This window comes from Ovis canadensis, chromosome 23, assembly GCF_042477335.2.
Source record: "Ovis canadensis isolate MfBH-ARS-UI-01 breed Bighorn chromosome 23, ARS-UI_OviCan_v2, whole genome shotgun sequence".
NCBI classification, from domain to species: domain Eukaryota; kingdom Metazoa; phylum Chordata; class Mammalia; order Artiodactyla; family Bovidae; genus Ovis; species Ovis canadensis.
The window spans coordinates 54,365,692-54,388,587 of record NC_091267.1 but is presented as its reverse complement, the minus strand read 5'-3'; the positions used below and the strand labels follow the sequence as shown (position 1 = coordinate 54,388,587).

The window sequence follows — 22,896 nt, the reverse complement described above, 5'->3', positions numbered from 1 at the left end:
AACATACCTACAGAACAGACTCACAGACTTAGAGAACAAACTTAGGGTTGCCTGCGGAGGTGGGGAAAGGATGGGGGGAAGGGCGAGTGAGGGAGTTTGGGATGGACATGTGCATACAGCTGTATTTAGGACCTCTTGTACAGCAGAGGGAACTCTGCTCAATGCTACCTGGCAGCCTGGATGGGAGTTTGGGGGAGAATGGATATATGCGTGTGTACGGCTGAGGCTGAGTCCTCCACTGTTCACCTGAAACTATCACAACATTGTTAATCAGCTATACCCCAATACAAAAGAAAAGGTTAAAAGAATACCCAGGGGCCCCAAGGTGTGGGACTCCTTCCTATCCTGACCTTATTCAAAGACTATTCCGTAAGAAACTCGGGAACACATTGCTTTCTAGACCCCACTGCATTATAAAAATTTACATTTTTATTCATCAAGTTAACAATATTTCAAGGCAAATTGACTGCCTACCAACCTTGATGGTGCCAATTTAGTGCTATGGATGAAAATCTCAAATGTCTCCTGCTCTTTGGCATTAAATAGTGGGTGGAAGTGGAGCTTTTATTGACAGTTTCACTACTCTATTTTACCACCTTACGTTTTTATGTGACAGTAAGGCAGCTAAACACGCATTAAATAGGCACTGAGGTAACCTGATAATGGCTTCCCCAGATTCTGTTCTCCAAGGAGGCTGGTGCCAGACAGGGCACGAAAAAGTGTTAATGGGAGAAAGGAGCCTGACTTGGAGGGGATGGGAGGAAGCAGGAGCCATTCTACCAACGTCCAGAGCACCCATGGGCCCTCCTGTGTGCCAGGCACTGGTGTCGTGGCCTGAACAGAGCTAAGTCTGAATTGTGTCCTCCTTCTCCAGCAGTCACCACGGAGCCAGAGACCACAAGCGAGTTCTGAGGGCCTGGGACAATCGCCGCCATAGAGACAGTGTCTCATTGCAGCTGGTCAGCATCAGTGTCTTCCCAAGGACAGGGCCAGGACACTGGCTGCATGAGGAACAGGCCTCAGGGTTCCCGCACGCATAGGATGAGCTAAGCGTTTGACAAGCAGAAAGGAGAGGAGCAAAGGCGTTTCGGAGCCAGGGAACAACAGATGGAATGGCACAGAGGTGTGATGGAAAAGCCTGGATGACATGCTCGGGGAGGTGGGCGAGGTTCGAGGTGACTGAAATATAGGCTTCCAGGAGGAGCTGGCCGGGGGCGGGGGTCCTGAAGGTGAAGACCCCCACAGGCCTCCCTGAAGCCCCTGATTATAATAACCCCTGCCTCATGGCACTGTGTACTTGACACTCATTTGTACTCAAACACTGGGGAGGGCAGCTGCTCCCCAGGGGGTAACACAGGAAGCTCAGGGAGGGGAGGAGGGGTCAGTACACGAAGAACAGGAGGCTGGCAGGCGGCATCAGATTGATGACCACACTGACTGATGCAGCTCCTTCTGGAGGGAAAACCCTCATCACTTGCTGCTCATTAGGTGCCAATCCAGACCCTGAGTCACGTGGACTCGTCCACTAAACATCTGCTGAGGGCCACCAGGCAGGCGCTGTGTGTGCACCAGTGGACAAGACAGAGGTTCATCCTGAAGACTTGAGGCCTCCCGTGTAGCCCAGAGACCAGACTGCTCAAATAACCCCACGGGAACATGTGGTTCCCTCGCCCAGAACCCAGAGCTGAGGGCAAGCCCCAGGGAGGGGACCCGCCAGGCGAGCGAGGGTGGCAGGGGTCCCCCATCCACGGTCCCTCCAGGCAGGAAGGGGCAGCTTTTGGTGAGGCAGCACGGGGCAGGGGGAGCTGATGGCGAGGAGGCCAGAGCCGGACTGTGAGGACAGGGGAGCCAGTCTTCATTCCTGCTCCCTGAGGGTCCCCCTGGCTGCACTGCCAATGACAAGGACAGAACACGCTGCCTTCCTGGAGCTTACAGTCCAGCAGAGGGAGGGACAGCAACATGCAAAACCAGCAGCAGAGGGGTCAGATGTGAGGGATGGAGAGAGATGAAGCCAGGGTTAAGTTTAGAGGAGACTGAATGCTCAGTTGCTTCAGTCATGCCTGACTCTTTACCACCCTGTGGACCGTAGCCCGCCAGGCTTCTCTGTCCATGGGATGAGGTAAGACAAGGGATGTGGCCTCAGCCAGCTCGGAGGGGGCCCCAGGTGCTGCCTGCTGGACACCCTCTCCTAGATGTCTGGGCGTCTCCAGCTCTGCACCCTTAAAACGCAACTGCATGTCTTCCTCTTCCTCGCAGACTTCTCTCTCTTATCCTCCTCCTGGATAAATGTTCCTCTGCCCGTGTCCCTGAGGTCAGTAAAGAATTCCACGAGCTGCCCACTCCTTCCAGCCGGAAACCTGTGACTCACCCTTGGCTCTTTCCACTGCTTCACCCTCTGCAGGGAGCCAGTCGCTACATCTTCTCCATCCTTGGTCCTAGAAGCGCCGGGTTCAGCAGCTTTACCTAGGCCTAGGTGGCCTGCACAGCGGCCGTCCCAGCGTCAGCCCTCACCCCTAGGCTCTCCGTGCGTCCTTCTCACTCATCACCCCAGGTGGCCTTCGCTCCCCTCCACAGTCTCTCTGTCCTGTAGTCAGAGATCTTTCTAAAGTCCAGTGTGACCAGACAAGTCTAAGCAATAGTGGAAAGACAGTAAAGTACAAACTCCTTACGCTGCCCCAGGTGGCGCTAGTGGTGGTGAAGAATCCGCCTGCCAGTGCAGGAGACATAAGAGATGCGGGTTCCAGCCCTGGGTCAGGGAGATGTCCTGCAGACGGGCATAGTAACCCACTCCAGAATTCTTGCCCGGAGAATTCCATGGACAGAGGAGCCTGGCGGGAGGGCTATAGGCCATGAGGGTCCCAAAGAGTTGGACATGACTGAGTGCCTGAGTGCCACAGCCTCTACTGCTGATTTCTTCAGTAGTCATTCTCAGACACTGCAGGGTTCTCAGAAGGTTTTGTGAGTTTTCTAGACTAAGACACGAGTGGCCAGGGAAGGCAGCCAGGACAGCGGGGGGCGGGTGTCAACGACTTCCTCTGTGGTTGGAAACAGACTGTTGCAGAAGTCACCTGTGGCCTCACTTCCGCTTTCACTTTGGCCACAGTGAGAGCTTCAATAACCACCATGGGATTAAAGACCCGGTTTAGAGACAGGTCATCCAGGGAACATTCAATTTTCTCTGCCACAGGCCTGGGGCTCAGCGAATACACAGGTGTAGAGCCCAGAGTCATGTTCTGTCAGCTTCCACGCAGAAGCTCTGCTTTATGAAATTTGCTAAAGGCCATTCTGAGGTGGAGAGATGTGTCTTTGTTCTCAAAAAATGATGAAACCGGATTGGAATTTATATGAAAGATGACTGTCATCTGCTTGCAGACTCCTTGTAGCAGTCAATATCCTAAAGTCACTATTAGAATAGAAACCTGTTTAATAATTGAAGTTGAGAAGTGATCAGTGTGCTGGAAGGGTTATGAATACTACTGATAAAATATAGAAGAGTTACTATCTCACGATACTACAAAGAAATTCTTTCCAAAGAGTGGAAGATGCACGTTACCACATAAAAACAAAACAGGCTCTACCAAAATACACCTAATAAGTGAAAAAAAATGGCCCTGCTGATATTCCAGGGCTTAACTGAGGGCAAAGCCACCACCTTGTTAAGTCTGCACATTCTATTGGCTACAAGGTGTATTTAATATCTGTGATCAAACAGAGCCCCACTTTATAATTTAAAATGCACTAGCACCTGACCTCAGAATTGCAGTAACCAGAAAACACACAAATCGAGAACCAAGAGAGAAGGCCAACTAATCTCATTTTTCAGTTCTTAGGAGAATTAGAGCTAAATGACCCTGGTCAATACTGATCTTCTATCCTCTGAGCATCTCTTCATGCTGAATCACCTGGTCAGGTTATAGCTATACGCTCTATACAACAGCCACGCCTCTAGGTTTACATCAATTTTGTTTCCTTCTTGAAATGAGAAATTCTTATCTACACCAGGGCTGTGGGCTGTCCTCACGGAGCTGAATGCCGTAGTGACAGGCAAAGCAAAGTGTGCTCACTGACCAAGGGCTGGCTTGGAGAGCCACATTTGCAGCTATGCAGTTGTGCAAACAGACTCACTGTGCACTTGTGCAAACTGTACACTTGTGCAAAGAGACTGGTGGTACACTTGCACAGACTCACCATGCATCTGTGTAAACAGACTTACTGTGCAAGTTGCTCTGCTTATCCAGGGCTCAATCTCCTACTCCTCAAAATGTAGGAGTCAGAGGATGTTATAAAGAGCAGCTTTTCTTTTCTTCTAAGTATATACTCTTAAGAACTTTGAAGAGTCTGAGATTTTACCCAACTTTCACGTTAACGAGTTACCGGCCCCAGTTTCATGGATGTTAGCAGAAGACAGGAGATTCCTGGGTCAGAAATGGAGGACTTCACTACTGACAACACAGTGAGTAGCTTGAGCATAAAGCTCATCACATCACACTTTGCCCCCAAAGTTTCACAAGGGCGACAGTGAGGGTCCAAGCCGTGCTGCACATAGTAGGTCTGTGTTACACCTGTGGGACCCTGAGCTGAGAGGACCCAAAACTCTTACCTGGATGAAAGCACGCCTGTCTGCCCTTCACTCCAGAGGTAGGCACTGCCTTCATTATACTGAGCCAATTTGATCCCTGGGTTGGGAAGATCCCCTGCAGAAGGGAATGGCTACCGACTCTAGTATTCTTGCCTGGAGAATTCCATGGACAGAGGAGCCTGGTGGGCTACAGTCCATGGGGTCACAAAGAGTCAGACATGTCTGAGAGCGACTAACAGCACAGAATGTCTCAGGATAATAAATAGCTACTGCTAAGGATGAGGGAAAGATACATAAATACTGCACTAGGCTCTAGCCACTAGAGAGATGCTCAGAGTACTGGCCAATGTGAAATCAAATTGCAGAAACCCATGAACAACATGCTCTTCCATGATTAGAAAGAGTAAGTAACAGACCTGGGACATAGACTGATATTTATATGTGCAAATGAGTAGAGACAGAGATGTGCAAAGATAAACACCCAAGGATTATTCCCAGGAAAGGAACTGAAGGATGAGGAAATCCATGACCTTCTTCACTAAATATTTCTATATATTTTGCCTTCTTATTTGGTACCTCTGGCTTCAGTAGTTAAAACAGATCATAAAAAAGCTATACACATTAACAAATAAAATGTTAGGTATGATGAGTTCACGATCTATCTTAAGAGTGAGAGAGTCTAGCTAAAGAATAGTAAATAACAATATATAACACCTAACAGAAATATATATATATGTTAATATCTGTATTTTTCTACTGCTAATATATGCTAGAAAGAGTTTTCAATGCCAGCTACAAATCCATGTCTAGAGTTAGTTGCCTAGATCTGTAAGAAATATTGCTATTTGGTCAATAGAAATATTTTACCTGAATGGTTATATTACTTATTTTACTCTTTCTACAAAGGGAATAACATGGATGGAAGACCAGCAGTTTTGATCTCAAACAGTTCTATTATCGTTCTTATTTTAATAATAGGTATAACCATGCTTCCTAATAAAATTTCTGGTATTTGTAGTTTTAATTTCATTTATATGCATTATTCATTTTTAAAGCTTTCTATTCACTTGCAATTTATTCTAATAGGTAATGCAATTACTGGTTCTTTATATTCTTAAAATTAATTTAGAAAAATATTATCCAAACAAAGGAACGTGTTTCAGCCTCATAAACTAAAATTTTGACATTTCATCAAGCTTTCATAATCCATTGTTATCACTCTGCAAGTTTTAGCTCTCATTTAACTTCTTATTAATTTAGTTTTTAAGCACAAGTAGGATTTTCCTCACTGATGAAGTAGGAAAGTTCTAATTGGAGCCCAAATGTAGCTGAGTCTGTTCGCATGAGTTCTAGCCACATCAACAGGGACAAATGAGCTGAGAGCTGGTGTGAGAAGAGGAGGATGAATCTAAGCCTGCCCAGGCAAGATGAACAGAAGCACACAGGACCTATGAGATCAAAGACAGCATCCATCTACTTCCCAGTTCATGAAATCGGACTTGCTGCACTTGAGGCACAAACCCAGAGCAAACCTGGTAAGTTAAAGCCTGTGGGAACTTTTCCTGAAATGTCCTGAAGACAAAGGTGATTCTGAGACTAGTCCTTTCAGGTCTTCATTCAGTCATGGGCTCAGAATAAAGGTAAGCCCGTCTCAGAAACACTCCAGAGGGGAAGAATGTACCTGGGCACTTCAGTCCCTTAGTCCACGGCATCAGGACCCACCTCAGTCCCTTAGTCCACAACATTAGGACCCATCTCAGTCCCTTAGTCCACAACATTAAGACCCATCTCAGTTCCTTAGGTTCACAGCATCAGGACCCACCTCAGTCCCTTAGTCCACGGCAGCAGGACCCACCTCAGTCCCTTAGTCCACAACATTAGGACCCATCTCAGTTCCTTAGGTTCACAGTATCAGGACCCATCTCAGTTCCTTAGGTTCACAGTATCAGGACCCATCTCAGTCTCTTAATCCACAGAATCAGGACCCACATCTCTAATCTCAATCCTGACCACAGGCATGTTTCTCTAGGACAGCAGATCCCCTCTCATAGAGACCGATGCCATCAAAGCACTGCACCAGGAACCTGACCAAGACATACGGAACATGGCATGGAAGGGTTTTGAGTATTTTGTGTTTGTTTTTTATAGCGTCAAATGGCCCATCAGAGGTATGGCCTTGGGAAGCTGCAGCCACTGACTGATAATCTCCAGATCCTTCTTTTAAATTTATCTGTCTCAGTTTATTCCAAGCCACACAGGAAGCTGTCTACAAAGAGTTCAACCTCATGCCTAGAAGTTCCATGAGTGATGCTTACTCTTTACAGACAAGGGACCTGCTCGACACCTTCTAGAACCATCAGGGCACTTAGGAGTGGCAGAGACAGGATAATGAGGACTCTGAAAGCAACCACCTCCATCTGTCTGGCTTTTCTAGCATGCTTAGTCACTAGGTCATGTCCGACTCTTTTTCGATCCCATGGACTGTAGCCCACCAGGCTCCCCTGTCTGTGAGATTTCCCAGGCAAGAGTACTAGAGTGGGTTGCCATTTCCTTTTCCAAGGAATCTTTCCTACCCAGGAATCGAAGTTGCATCTCTTATGTCTCCTGCATTGCAGGCAGATTCTTTACCCACTGAGCCATTGGATATAAGTAGCAGCTGAAGCTGGCTTCTCTAGAAGCCTTTCCAAACCCCTCACACAGAATTGCTCCAGAAGTTACAATCCTACCTCCTCCCCAGCCATGGCCTTAGGGCTCAGACTTCCCTGGTGGCTCAGACAGTAGAGAATCTGCCTGCAATGTGGGAGACCCAGGTCCAATTCCTGGATCAGAAAGATCCCCTGGAGGAGGAAATGGCAACCCACTACAGTATTCTTTCCTTGGAGAATCCCCATGGACAGAGGAGCCTGGTAGACAACAGTCCATGGGGTCACAAAGAGTCGGACACGACTGAGCACTTAACACACATAGGCACTGGAAAGTGCTGACTCAGTGTTTCAAGGCAGCGTTGAGGTTTGTATATCACAGCCTGTGGGGCATAGAGACCTGTGCAGCATAGACTGAATGTATCATAATAAAAAAGGTGCCGCGACGCTGCTGTTTTCTCATCCTCACCCAACAGCAACACACTACCCAAAGCTGTGTATTTGTATCTGCAGTCTAATAGGGCAGATACTTTTAATACCCTTTTAATGTTTATCATTAAGAAAGGTTCTTAATGGTTTAATGTGTTGGAAATGCATTAAAAAAAAAAAAAACAAAAACCTGTTGCCCTTCGGCAGAACTGTTTTAGAATTAGAATTAGCACACTTTAATTTTTCTTTCCCTGGTAAATAAACTTAAATTAAAAATAAATTATGTTCCATTCGGTAAGGCCTTGGCCTGTATTCATTCGGAACCTCAGCCTCTGCCAGGTCTCCGTTGGGTTCCCACCCGCCCCAGTGTCCTTGGGTTATCCTTGTGGGTCCAAATACGTGTTGTGGTGCCAGCAAGTTTTGTAAAAAAGAGACAAATTTACCCCCCCCCTCCACCCCCGAATTCAGGAAGAAAACAAAACAAGTTTTGGAAGGGTTTTAATTCAGACCAGACCCATTCCAACTGGAACGTCTGTTTTGCTCCCACAAGAGGAACTAAGAATGATAAAGAGACACAGAGAGGCTGGCCTTCAGTGGATGCAGGCACCATGCAGTTTGGGCTTCATGTGAAGCCCTCCTGCCAAGAACCTCATCACTGTTCACTTTCCACATGGGAATCCCACTCAAGAGTATTTAAGATGATTGGGTCTGACATACACACACTATTCTACATAAAATAGATAACTAACTAATAAGGACCTGCTCTATAGCACAGGGAACTCTACTCAATACCCTGTAGTGACCTATATGTGCAAAGAATCTAAAAAAAAGAAAAGAGTGGATATATGTATTTGCATAACTGATTCACTTTATTATACAACTGAAACTAATGCAACATTGCAAAGCACACTCCAATAAAAATAAAAAATAAAATATAAAAGGAGTTACTCCTGTGTCACATTTAGAAACCACAGTGAAATTAATACCTCAAAACCTATATTAACCTAAATCTCCTGAGATTTAGACTCGGGCTGGTAGCACAGAGTATGTTGCTATGTAAACTAGATTAAAGACGATCTCAAGGGGCTTCCCTGGTGGTTCAGTGGTAAAGAGTCCACCCGCCTATACAGGAGACACAGGATATGTGGATTTGATCCCTGGTCCAGGAAGATCCCAAATGCCTCGGAGCAACTAAGCTCATGCACCACAGCTACTGAGGCTGAGTGTCTGCAGCCTGTGCTCCACGACAAGAGAAGCCACCGAAATCAGAGGCCCAAGCACCGCAAGTAGAGAGCAGTCCCCACTTGCCACAACTAGGGAAAATCTGTGTGCAGCACAATCAAAACAAACAAACAAAAATTATTTAATTAATTAAAAAAATTAAAAGAAAAAAGATGGTCTTAGGGTCTCTGGTATAACACATCATGAAACATTAACCTGTGGTCAGTACAACATCCTCACGGTCAAGGATACAGGGCCTCTGCTCTGAGGGACACCCTGCTCATGCCTGTAGGTCGTCATCCAAGCACGTGGTGAGGGCACAGGAGAGTTACACAAAAACATCTGTTCTGGGGCAAATGGGACAACTGCCATCACAAGAACAGGTGATGCACAAAAATGCACACTGCAACAGGGCGAGCACACACCCACTTTCACAGGCCACAGGGCACTGGAAGGGGATGTGGCCTGAAGTGATGAAAACCATGGCCCACCTCTCCTGTCACTCAGGACAGACAACGCAGCTTTGCCTGCTTCGATCCAAGCCCCTGAGCTTCGATCCAAGCCCCTGAGCTTCGATCCAAGCCCCTGAGTGGAACAAAAATGCAATTTCATGTAACACACATTCGAATGTCTTATTACAGTTACAGAAAAGGCTCCCAGATAGGCGTGTGTGAAACACACACCTCTCTGTGAATATAAAATGTGCACTCCCTTACTCCCTTACATTATTTTTTAAAACCCTCCAATTACTTATCTCACTCATTATTCTCGACAAACAGAAGGCTGCCTGTTGGTGGGTGGCTATAGCATCCTGACACATCTCTTATATATACACTTGAAGTCTCTGAAGACACAGAAATACTGTCTGCTCTAGGAGGCATGAGTTCCCAAGTCAGAAAGATAAAACGTTTTCAAACTTCGAGGATTACTCATGGAAAACCAATGTAACTGCCCAAAGTCTCAAAGTGGTTTTCAAAGAATCACGTAAACTATACAGGACACGACACGACACTGTCAGAGTAACTACAGACATGTGTACACTACACAGCATCATCAGAGAAACTACAGAGGCGCAATCGCATGTGCTGTAACGCGGCTGGACCTGGCAGACACGGCACTAAGTGAATGCGCCAGACACAAAAGACAGATTCTGGACGATTCCACTTACATGAGGAGCCTGGAGTCCTCACACTCAGAGAGGCAGAAACGGGGGTTTTGGGGGGCTGGGGAGTGAAGGGAAGAGGTGGGGAGTGAAGGGAAGAGGTAGGGAGTTTCTGTTTTGCAAAATGAAAAACTCCTGGAGGTTGGCTGGGTGAACAGAACACTATTGAACTATACAATATAAATGGTTTAAGATGGTAAATTTTATGTTACATTATTTTGGCACAATTAAAACTAAAAATAATAGAAAAATCCAACCTTTCTCTTCTTTATTCCTTTCTCTATTTCCCTTCATAGCATTTATTGCATTATATGTATGTGTATATACAGTATACATATATTTATATGTACATGAACTTGCCTGGTGGCTCAGATGGTAAAGAATCTGCCTGCAATGCAAGAGACATAGGTTTGATCCCTGGATCAGGAAAATCCCCTGGAGGAGGCAATAGCTACTCACTCCAGTATTCTTGCCTGGAGAATTCCATGGACAGAGGAGCCTGGCAGGCTACAGTCCATGAGTTTGCAAAGAGTTGGACAAGACTGAGCAACTAACATACACATCCACACACAGAAGAATATATACACATAATTTACATATTTATTGTCTGAACACCTTTTCCCTCCAATTCCCCCGAATACATCAGCTCTGAAGGTCACATCTAGTCTTGCTGCTCTGTCCTCAAGGCCTGGGATGGTGCTTTGCAAATATGGATGCTTAATAAATTATTGCATGCATAAAATTTTTTTAATGCAATCATTCTCTGTTTTAAAATAATTTTAGTTATACTAACTCTGAAGAACACATTTCAGTTCAGTTTTCTTTTTCACTCCTACCATCTTAATTGTTACATCATTAGTTTATCATCATCCTGCTTTAACTCCTGGGGCCAGTTATTAGCAAGCCACTTAACCACAGTTAAACAATAACAGGATACATAAAAAGCAATATCCTCAAATAAAACACTTAAAAAGTCTACTATGAGAATCAAGCTAATAGCATCTCCTGTTTCTATTTTTCAAGGAGCTCCCAGCTAATGACTTGTGATATACAGGCTGCACATAATTACAAGAATATAAGATATAATAGAAAATACAAACTAAATTGCATTTTGCTCCACTGGATACTGAAATAATTTCAGCTCTCCGAGGTTTCCCAACTCTAGCCGAATGGCAAGGTTGGAAAATAACTAGATGTGTGTATAAATCTTGAAACTAGCTCTTGACAATCATCATTTTTAATATCCCATGTAGGCAGAGGATTTGCTCATCTCTAAAATACTTGCACAGATAATGTCTAACCTGATCTTCAAAAACACCTTGGATGTGATCTGGGCAGGTGTCAACGGTGCCTATTTGGAGAATCAGAGAAGAACAGTGATTTGATCAAAGTCACACATGCAGAGCCTGTGCATACATTTGAAAATGATTTGGGGAAGTGTCAGAAAGCAAGAGGTCTGGCAATGTGCTCCCCTACAATTCTTGAAAGAAATCTGGCAGGTGATGAAACCGCATCTACATGCCACATGCAAAAATCAATGTCGGCGCACAGACGGGCCGTAAACGGTGACCATTTCATTTCAATGCAAGAAACAAAATACGGTTTTGTGGGTGTCACCACAGAGGGATAGGACAGGCCTCACAGATGCAGCACAGTAATGAAACCAGTTTGTCCAAAAGAAACATATTTAATAGAAAAAAAATGAGAGAATGATGTCTGGCATGGATCCAACACCCAACTGCAAGGGATTCTCTGAGCCCAGATATAAACAGAATCCTTCCGACTTTTGACTTACCAGATTAAGTTATCTAGGGCAAGGAAATCAGGTTGCCAACATCTACTTCTTTTGAACGAAAATGCTAAAAGATAATTTTTTTCACTGGCAGTTAACTTGTATTGACTACTTGCTACGTGTCAGGTTCTGTCCTAGGCACCTCACATGTATTGTCTTCTAAGACTTCACAATCACACTAGGAGATAGGAGATGCCCACTGTTAGTATCACCCCTGTTTCACAGATAAGGTGATAGAAACTCAGAGAAGGTGTGAGTTCTTCCCAAGGTCACGTGTCTAGCTCTAGGCAGAGCCAGGACTCAAATCCTGGCAGCCTGGTCTCAGAGCCTGAATTCTCAACTGCTGACTCCGGCTCTAGAAACCACAAGCATTTCATGAAAGTGATATTTTAGTACAAAAACTGCTACCCTAAAACTCAGTGTTTCCCTACCTCTGCTCAGGCTTTTGCAAAGGTCATCGGAGACCTCCATTGGCCAGCAGAGCACTGCTTAATAAACATGATTATGGAGAATTTCATCAAGGATGGAATAAAAAAGTAAACTCAGAGGTTTTCAAGCTAGAAGAACACACTGGATCATTTCATTAAAAAGAGACCACAGAATCCTCACGTGGAAGAGGCCTCCAGGTTCAGCCAGCTCAATCCTCTCATGAATATAGAATCTCCTTCTGCAACACTGGCTTCTGCCTGAACCCACCCGCCACTGGAAACACCTGGTCAGGACTTAGCTCTTGTCAAATGTGCAGACACCCTGCTCTTCTCCATCATCCGTCTCAATTCGTCTACCATTCCTCAATGGTTGAGCGAAGTTCAGAGCATTTCCTATCCAGGGTACATTCCCTTGAACTCAGCCTGTTCTGTGTTCTCTCTCTTTTAAAATGAGTGATAACAATAGCTGACCTCCTACAACATAGACATTTGTTTTCTTCATGCAACCCACACTTACATTAGGGACTTTTTTTGGGGGGGGGGCTTATTTTGTTGTTCAGCCACTAAGTTGTGTCTGATTCTGTGCAACCCCATGGACTGCAACAAACCAGGCTTCCTGGTCCTTCATTATCTCCCCGAGTTTGCTCACACTCATGTCCAATGAGTTGGTAATGCTATCTAACCATTTCATCCTCTGCCACCCTCTTCTCCTTTTGCCTTCAATCTTTCCCAGCATCAGGATCTTCACAACAGGTGGCCAAAGTAATGGAGCTTCAGGTTCAGCATCAGTCCTTCCAGTGACTATCCAGGGTTGATTTCCCTTAGGATTGACTGGTTCAATCTCCTTGCTGTCCAAGGGACTCTCAAGAGTCTGCTCCAGCACCACCTTTCACTTGGGGGGGAGGTGAGGGCAAGGCAATTGTACTACAGAATGACTAATTCAATATGGACCATATTGCATATTCATAGGCATTTACACCTAATCCTCAATCTCTCTTTTTTTTTTAAATGTACTGCTGCTAAATTTTATTTCTCTAATTCTGGACACATAGTCTTGGCCTTTCAAACCACCTGGGACGAATGTTCAGTTATTCCGACTTCCTGTCACCCTCTTAGATTCATCCACTGTTTATGCCCAGTCAAGCCCATTTTCCATCTTCCACCTGCTTTGCAGAATGCTCAGCATCTCTCTCAGGTTATGAGGTCCATGACTTGTTCTTTCTGAGCCTTAAATGCTGGTGAACCACCTGAGGAAGAGGAGGGGCCACTAGCACACCTCTCCATCCAGAGTCTTCTTCTTTTCACTCTGTCCTGTGCACCACCATTCCACACAGCTCACCAGAGCAGTAGGCAGGCTTTCCTGCAGATTTTCTCAAAAGCCTCAGGTCAGGAAAGGGTGAAGCTGTATTTCCTTGACAGTAGAAGGCTCATTCAACATCCCTTTGCTCACCCGTCCAGCATCTTCCCCTCTTATTTCTAGCTTTGAGCCTCTCACCTAACATATTTCTAAGACTGACTTGCTCAACCACAGCTTTTTCAAAAAATGCTCAATGCCCGTGCAGGACATGCCTGCAACAGTGAACATGGTGGGTTGCAAATGGTAAGAGGAAAAAGCTTGCCTTCTCATCGGACTTCCTTGCTCAAGAGAGGTTAAGACTTTAAGGCCCAGGGCTGACATGCAAATATCCATTCAGAACTGGTTGTAATGTCTTAAGAAGGGCTGCCAATCTATTACGAAAGGCTCTACATTTACACATTATGCCACAGTAACAAAAAGGTTTCTTGAAAAGAGAGACACACACCTTAGGGTTTAGGGGAAATGTAGGTAATAATCATGTCAGTACCTGAAATATACAGACACAGAATCAGGAGAAAAGACCAGAACTAAAAACATGAGGTGGGAGGGGCTGTCAGTGAATGGGATCCTAACCTTCGTCTGAAGGGAAAGGAAGACTGACTAGCACCGTGGCCCCCAAGTAGGATTCCTCCAAATAACGCTGAAGTCAGAAAACACAAACTTATTGCTCAAGGAGCAGGTGTGGAGGAAAACAGACCACAACGGCTTCCATTTCTTAATCTCTAGGAAGGGGTTCAGCTTCCCTTGTAGTGCAGCAGTAAAGAATCTGCCTGCCAATGCCTGCCTAATGCAGGAGATATGGGTTCCCTGGAGAAGGGAATGGCAACCCACTCCAGTATTCTTGCCTGGGAAATCCCATCAACAGAGGAGCCTGCCAGGCTACAGTCCATGGGGTCTCAAAGAGTTGGACATGACTTAGTGACTAAACAACAACAAGGAAGGGGGTCATAGTCTTGACTCCAGAGACTTCACAAGGCAGTTATAAAATAAGTAACAGATTTGAAAGCAATTCCTAAATTGTAAAATGATGTAAACAGTGTTACAAGCTATTGCTTGCATTATGAAAGATGATAAACGATTTTCAAAGAAAGAAGGGAAATTGTATTCGTTAAACAGAGAGGAGATGACATGGTTTAGGAAAGCAAGGCACAGAAGCTGTTATCCAACTCTGTTCTCTATGGACCACCACAGGTCTTATGCCAGACTCTGCACGGAGCGTGATAAGACCATGGGAGTGGGGGACCCAGGAAACAGACTTGGGTGGACAAGACAGGCCCAGCAGCAACACCCCAAGAAGAATAAGGGTCCTGTTTTCTTCTCCAACAGAGTATTTTTACAAAAACAATTTTTTTTCCATTAGTTTTCGGCTTTTGGAAATCACATACTCAGAATTACGAAGAAAGAACGAAGTAGTTACCATTGTCAAGGCTTAATCATTTCTCCTACCAGACAGGGTTAGATTGGTGCTCTGAGTACTTTTAAAACTTAAGAAGAAATGAAACCTATCGATAAATGTCCTCTTAAATAATGCTACCTGAAGAATCAATTGTCTCCATAAAAACTTCTGGAGTCTCATCAGCTCAGGCAGCAATTCAGTGTAAGAATCTTCATTCAAATGATGAAAGAACACTTCAGTGTCCCAACCTGTTACTTCTCTCTCTTATTTCGACCGGAGAGCAGCCAGACAGAAACAGCACTCGAACCTCTGATGGGAGCTTCCTTTGGGGTTTGATTTTCATAAGACTCAGCATTTCTCTCTCCATCAACCCCACAGGGCCGGCTCCACACAGTCAATTAGAACTTTATCATCTGAGAATTTAAAGCCTGCGTGCAGCCTGAAAATCACCCTGGCTTATCTTACAAATGGGCCCTGTGTCATTGGCAAGCAGCCCCTCCATTCAATATTCTTCCATAAAAACACATGGCTAAGGTGGAATCTGTTCTTCCAAAGCCCCCCCACCCTCACCACCAGGCTACAAGCACATCAACGGGAGCATACACTGAAGAGACTGGATAGGAGGTGCTGACCGATGAGCGGACATCATTAAAGTGGACAGTTTGTGTCGACTTTGGGATGATTTCCATAAGAACTAGGTGATACTCCTAGGAAGGTGTAAATGAACAACAGGGAAAACAGGGGTGGAGACGTCCTGAGTAAGACCAAGCCTTGAGGTCTGAATCCACAGGTGGTTGCCCATGGGTGAAGGGACCTCCTGTGCCCAGACAGGGTCCCAGCAGAGCTGAGGAAAGCATGAGCCACCTGCACTGAGGCTGCAGGTCAGACCCCATCAGAAACGGACAAGCGGCCCCGGGATCCCCAGACTCACCAGCACACTTGGTCCTGGTCCTGAGGGCAGGCCCAGGGGAGCCGGTGCCACCCTCCCCGGGCCGGGTGAGGAGCACACTGATCTCATACTCCGTGTCAGGGTCCAGATGCCCGATTTTGTAGCTCGTGGAGTCCACCGGCTGCCGGTCGCTCCAGCTCCCACTGGCCGTGCAGTATTCCACCTCCCGGGCCACAATGGGCCCGTCCCCATTGATGGAGTTCGCGTTGAGTTGTATCCACAGGTAGGTGGCCCCCACGGAGGCCAGCTGAGGGGGTGCGATGGGGACAGGGGGCTCTGAAAGGCAAACCAGAGGGCCATCCTTCAGACACTTGGAAAGACTTCAACGGACATCAATCACTAAAATCGGGAAGATGCTGACAGTTTAGCGATGAACGGATGAGAACGGTTTTGCTCAGGTTAATAAGAAAAAGCACCTTGAGAGAGGTCTGCAGAGTGTTCAAACCTGTGAAATAAGCCATCTTTAAAGCCTAAGCCTGTTCAGGTAGGTACAACCCCAGTTTGTTTCAGGATGCAATACATTTTTTCTCGAATACGTAAATAGGTATCAAAGGATTTTATTTTGCACTAAAAGTAACTTGTAAAAACTCTCTCAAGTGGTAGTAATTAAGCTCTAGAAGGCTCACCACTGTCAACAGTGTCTTTGACATCACCCAAGGTATTACTTATATCATTAAATTCAATCTTCTTATATTTATATTCCAAGAATATCATCACTTGAAAAACAGATGAAATTACACTTTATCTCATCATAAATGCATTTCCAGGATGCCTCATTTACTCAAAAAAGCCATCCCAATGGATTCCTTCTGCTCCCAGAGCAGTAAGCACTTGGGGTAATAAAGTCCAGCATAGCCACTGTTAAGAGAACTTCCAATAATGAGTATTATTAAAGCCACAGAGAGAAAGAAAAGCTCTAAAACAAAACACATGCCCAGCTTGATAAACCTCAAAGCAATCAACAGCAAACACTCTTTACAACTCAAGAAAGTCCCCCTCCCTGTTTAAAATCCAAGACTGACTTTCTCTGGACCTCTGAGATGGGAGAAACAGGTAATCTTGTTTTCAACAACATTCCCAGTATATCAAGTGCAATTTGAATGGCTCTCTAGGCACCAAATGAAGACATTCCATGCGCCAATGTCACTGTGAGTGGCACCATACATGACATTGGGGAGGAAGGTAATTGTATGAAATAATATATTTCTATTTAATGAATCTCCATCAGAGAAAAACGTTAAGCTCTAGTGATTTTTTTAAGCATGTTTCTGCAGGTGGTTTGTGCCTTTTGGTGTGTTTTTGTTTTCAACTCCTCATCTAGTTCACACAAATGTATGGAAAATAAAGCCTGCTATTTGAATTGTGGTGCTAGAGAAGACTTGAGAGTCCCTTGGACAGCAAGGAGATGAAACCAGTCAATCTTAAAGGGAAATCAAGCTGAATATTCATTGAAAGGACTGATGCTGAAGCTGAAGCTTCAATGCTTTGGCCACCTGATGCAAAGAGCTGACTCACTGTAAAAGACCCTGATGCTGGGAAAGACTGAGGACAGGAGGAGAAGAAGGCAATGGAGGGCGAGACGGTTGGATAGCATCACTGACTTAATGGACATGAGTTTGAGCAAGCTCTGGGAGATGGTGAAGGACATGAAACCTGGTGTGCTGCAGTCCTTGGGGTCGCAAAGAGCTGGACATGACTTAGTGACTGAACAGCAGTTCTGTCACTGGCATAGGCACCTGTCCGCTTCATGGCATACATAGCCAGTTGATCCCTGCCATGTGCCCTGCGGTCAGGACGTCAGGACTGCTGGTCTCATCTGAGAGTGGCCCCTGAGATGATACCAAGTTGGTTCCTAGACCAATAAGAAATGAACAACACAGCCTCCTTCTGTTAAGCTGGGGCATCTCTTTTCTTCTTTAACATATTCAAGGTGTGATAAATCATACTGACTTTTAAAATAGCTGGGAAGAGATTTTCCTAATGGTCTAGGAGTTAAGATTACATGCTCCCAATGCAGAGGGTCTGAGTGTGACCCCCTAGTCAGGGAACTAGATTCCACAGGCTGCAGCTGAAGATCCCCACGTCACAACTAAGACCTGGCACAGCCAAATAAAATAAATAAATGTCCATGCTTAGCCACTCAGTCGTGTCCGACTCTCTGCGACACTATGGACTGCAGCCTGGCAGGCTCTCCCGTCCAAGGGGATTCTCCAGGCAAGAACACTGGAGTAGGTTGCCATGTCCTCCTCAATAAATGTAAGGGATCATGTCAAAAAATAAAATAGTCGGGGAAATCTCATGAGACTTAGTCTACATAAGACATAAGATGAGTTTTATTTAGGGGGCTGCAAATTTAGTGCAAATTTATTAAATTATTGTTCCTATCGTTTATGAACTACAACTCTGTGCCAGCTCTTCATTTCTTGAGATAGCTTTGACGCAACTCATAATGATTTAACATCAATTTATATCATTAGGCGATTCCTTGAACCAAGACTTGAAAAGGGCCTTTTCTAGTATATCCTAAGGCTTTGATGAAGCCAGGCTGAAAAAGCAGTTAATTACTTTGTAGTTGCACATGCTAGCAAGGGTTCCTGAAGTGCCATTCAAAATATGACTCAGGGGCAAAGCCACAAAGGTTAGTGAGCACACGATTCATTTAGGACATTGTTACTATTCTCCTAAAATAGACAGGACTTTAATGCTTATTCGTCCCAAGACTATTTTCTCTATTAGTTCCCCATTAGGAAGAGTACCAAATACATTAAGTCAAATGAAAGATTCAACTAGATTCTGGAAATAATTGAGACAGTCATTCAAAAGGACTTTGGGGTTGCTGGAAGAATCTACAATAAGAAGTCAATATTTAAATATTGAATAAATTTTCTCAAAGGGAAAGAAGGAAGGCACTCAGTCTTACTAAGTGGTAAAAAGCAACTTAAAATATTTAATCCAAGTGAAAGGGCATGTTAAAAGTAATTCTAAATCAAGTTATTTATATAAATAGAATTTATATACATATAGATATGTATCATATATATAATTGATATGTATAAGTGAATTCTTAATATATGTCTTTTATAATTAAATATGACACTGATACATATGCATATATACATGCATTGCAGAGATTACATGAAATATTTTCTTGTTTTGATTACTGAAAATAGTGGTAGATATAAATAAGACTAGCATGATAGTTTAAAATGAGTTGGGCTTCATTTGGGGACATCAAATCAGAGACTGACCTTAAGAAAGTAGTAAACAACTTAAGATTTTGTCATCTTAAAAAATATTAGCACTCTAAATACACACATATAAAATGTATTCAATCTTATACATGCGGCCTAAACATGTCATTATGTATTTTAAAGTAACTGTGTCGAGGCAATTCTTTACCTAGCTAGTAGAATCTGGCATGTTACCTCATTTCAAAAAATAAAATATATGCAAAATATGGCAATAAAAATTATCAGTGGAGGAAAAGTCAAATTCCAGATTTGTTCTATAACTGCAAGCCAGTTGTCACTGACTCGGGCAGGATGCAGAGATGCAAAAGAGGTGCCTGGACATTTTATCACAAGGAGTCAAGATCTCTCCATGCTCTCCTAAGGCAGGAAAAAGTGCGGCAGAAATGTGAGTTGAACCCACACACCCTCTGTGCTTGGGTGTGTTCTGGCAGACCAGAGATGTCTGACTTGCTTATTGTTAGTGTTTGTTGTTCAGTCTCACAGTTGTGTCAGATTCTTTTGTGATCCCATGAACTGCAGCACGCCAGGCTTCCCTGTCCTTCACTGTCTCTTGGAGACTGCTCCAAATCGTGTCCATTGAGTCAGTGATACTATATAACCATCTTATCTTCTGTTGCCCCCTTCTCCTGCCCTCTATCTTCCCAGCATCAGAGTCTTTTCCAATGAGTCGACACTTTGCATCAGGTAGCCAAAGTATTGGAGCGTCAGCATCAGTCCTTCCAATGAATATTCAGGACTGATTTCCTTTAGGATTGATTGGTTTGATCTCCTTGCTGTCTAAGGGACTCTCAAGAGTCTTCTCCAACATCACAGTTCAAAAGCATCCATTCTTCAGCACTCAGCTTTCTTTATGGTCCAGCTCTTATATCCATACATGACTACTGGAAAAACCATAGCTTTGACCTTTTTCAACAAAGTAATGTCTCTGTTTTTTAACATGCTGTCTAGGTTTGTCATAGTTTTTCTTTCAAGGAGCAAGGGTCTTTTAATTCTGTGGCTGCAGTCACCATCCACAGTGATTTTGGAGCCCAAGAAAATAAAATCTGTCACTGTTTCCACTTTATCCCCATCTATTTGCCACATGATTTGCTTATAACTCTCAACAAATCAACTTTCCCATGGAGGCAATTTTTAGAGGCGACTGAATCTTTGCCACACTGATTACAGAGCACCATGCCTCTGGCGGCACAGGTGGTCACAAGTGAAGCACGGAGCAATCAGAAATCAGAAGACAGGGAACAGCCACAAAGAACGGGACCAAGACGAGAGTGAAGGTACACTGATGGCAATAAAGAACTCAGCCTTGGGACCAGCACGGCGGCCCGTCTTCTGGATTTGCCAGCAAATGGGGTGGGTTTTCTACCCAGAGACCATTCTGCAGGGGACAGTGTGCACATCTATGCAAAGCTCCCTCTGCTTACAAATGAAATCCAAACTCCAAAACTAGCCAGACAGGCTAAAGCTTTGCTACAAGCCCACACTCACAGGGATCAGGCACGGCAAATTAGATCATTTGAGTCTAAACTGCAGTGTGCGGCTGGCTCCATGTTCCCTTCCACAGAAAGTTAGTCATGTTAGCTACAGATAAACACTGCTGGGGTCAGGCTTCCCCCAAGCCAGGCATGACTAACACTGGTGGGGCTAGTTTCACAACAGAAGCACCTACCCGTATCACCTATAGATTTTATCGCAGAGGCTCTGCCCCTGGAGACTCTGATTCAATACACATGTGGTAGTGGGGATGGAGAAGTGGGCTGGTGTATTATTATTTTTGGAAAGGTGATTCAGCTGTGCATTCTCAGAGGAGGACCACTAATAGACCACAGCAGAGAGAGTAAGAGCCACCTCACTCCCATCATGGACTGAACAGGGGTGGGCTGCCCACTAGGTATTTTTAGTGCCATTCACCTATTCGTTGCATCTGATCTTCCTGATAGCCCTTGAGGATCAGTCACGTTATTCTTCTTTTCCAATTGGCTGCACCAGGTCTTAGTTCTGTGGCATGTGGGATCTTGTTCCCCAACTGGGGATCGAACCCAGATCCCTTCCTGGGAGCTTGGGGTCTTAGCCACTGGACCCACTGGGGGAGTCCTGGGTCAAACACACTGTAAAGTCTATTTTAAACCTGAGGAAAGAGAAGCATCCAGGTCCACACCCATGCAGCTAGCACTGGGGATTGAACCCCGAAGTCTGTAGAACTGCCTGCATAGAGAAATTTGCTGACAAAAGGAATAGTCCCTCCAAAAGAAACCGATTTAACATTCCTCATTTAACAAATGCAGGGGAAAAAAATTTAAAAGTAGGCATCATTCTGTTCCCCTAGGAAGAAGCATCAATGGCTTGCCACAAGTTGTATAAAAATGCCTCATGGTATATCTAAAAGTCCAAATTATTCTGTCTGGGACCAAAAACTGCCTTAGCAGTTCAGTACTATAAACTCCGAAGTCCGTGCACACACAAAAAACATCAAACTAGCTAAAGGAAATTTATATCTCCCCCTTTTATTTAACTCATCTCCCACCTTCCTGACTATAATGACTTAATTCTTCAGTCACACAAAATACAGTAATAGACCCTAACGGCAGCATTATGAATGCTAACTCACTGTTATCAATGTGGTCTGTGTGATATGACGGAGCATTTCTATACTGACACTGCCTCATTTTATTAACCACCCTGCTATCGTAAACACCCTGGCTGGGGGAATATTTGCATTTTAAGTGATTTTCTATCAGTACAAAAAATTTCATTCCTTAAAAAAAAAAATTTATAGGCTGTAATCTCTGTATACAGAGTTGGTAGAAAACTTGCCAAGAGCACATTCACTGCTTTGTATGCAACTGAACCACATAAATAAAATACATTTTTCAAAAATATTGCTCACGTGCAAAATCTGTACTTAAAATGCAATCCATCAATAGAGCTTGTCACCAAACCACTGTTCAGAAACAGAGGACCGTGAGTCTGAGCTTTCAACAAATCATGAGCTCATAACTGTCCCACATGCCTGTTTTAATAGACTATATGGGGGTGTAAAAATAACATTATATACCTTTAACTACCAACTCTGCATAGTTGGATATGCCAACTCCCCCGTCAGTGCGAATCATGCAGCGGTATTTTCCAGCATCTCGTTTGGTTGTGTTCACGACGTTAAATGATGCTATGAATCGCCGGGAACTGGTCACCTTTATTTCCTTCAGAGGTGCATCCTGGACATCGATGCCCTGTGTTGTGGGGGTGGAGAGGACAAAAAGAAACAATATCAGCTGTCTTCCGGAAACATACTCCTGAAGGCACAGAGTTCAGTGTTACTTACACCCAGACCCCGGTCCCTTGTTAATTACCCGTGGGCAGTTGCAGGAAAACAGCTGCCCAGAAACCAAAATTCTGCCTTGATCAACACTTACAGAATTTGACAGATGCAAAATTAAGTGCGAAGAAATGTCTTTGGTTTTGTCCCTCTAAGATATTCACTATGTTATTCTAGTGCAATTGGAGGGGAGAAAGAAGCACATGGGAAAACCCTTTATTTTTGCTCCCAAACTATCAACACTTAGTCTTTTTATAATACATAATCGTATTATACTTGGCTAGAAAAAAATTAATTCACACACTACACTATGACTGACCTCATTTTATATATGAACCAATAAATAGCTTATCAAGAACTACATTAAAAACATAAGT

General features: G+C 44.3%; 1 protein-coding gene across 4 annotated transcripts in view; it reads right to left on the bottom strand.

The window, feature by feature from the left end:
* PTPRM (protein tyrosine phosphatase receptor type M) overlaps positions 1 to 22,896 on the bottom strand; it is a 657,213-nt gene that overhangs the window by 339,680 nt on the left and 294,637 nt on the right. For all 4 annotated transcript variants that reach the window (XM_069568623.1, XM_069568625.1, XM_069568624.1 and 1 more), the window contains exons 6-7: positions 22,259 to 22,433; positions 15,938 to 16,231 (exon numbers count right to left, since the gene is read on the bottom strand). In XM_069568623.1, coding sequence (XP_069424724.1) covers positions 15,938 to 16,231; positions 22,259 to 22,433 — 469 coding nt within the window. The remainder of the gene's footprint in view (positions 1 to 15,937; positions 16,232 to 22,258; positions 22,434 to 22,896) is intronic.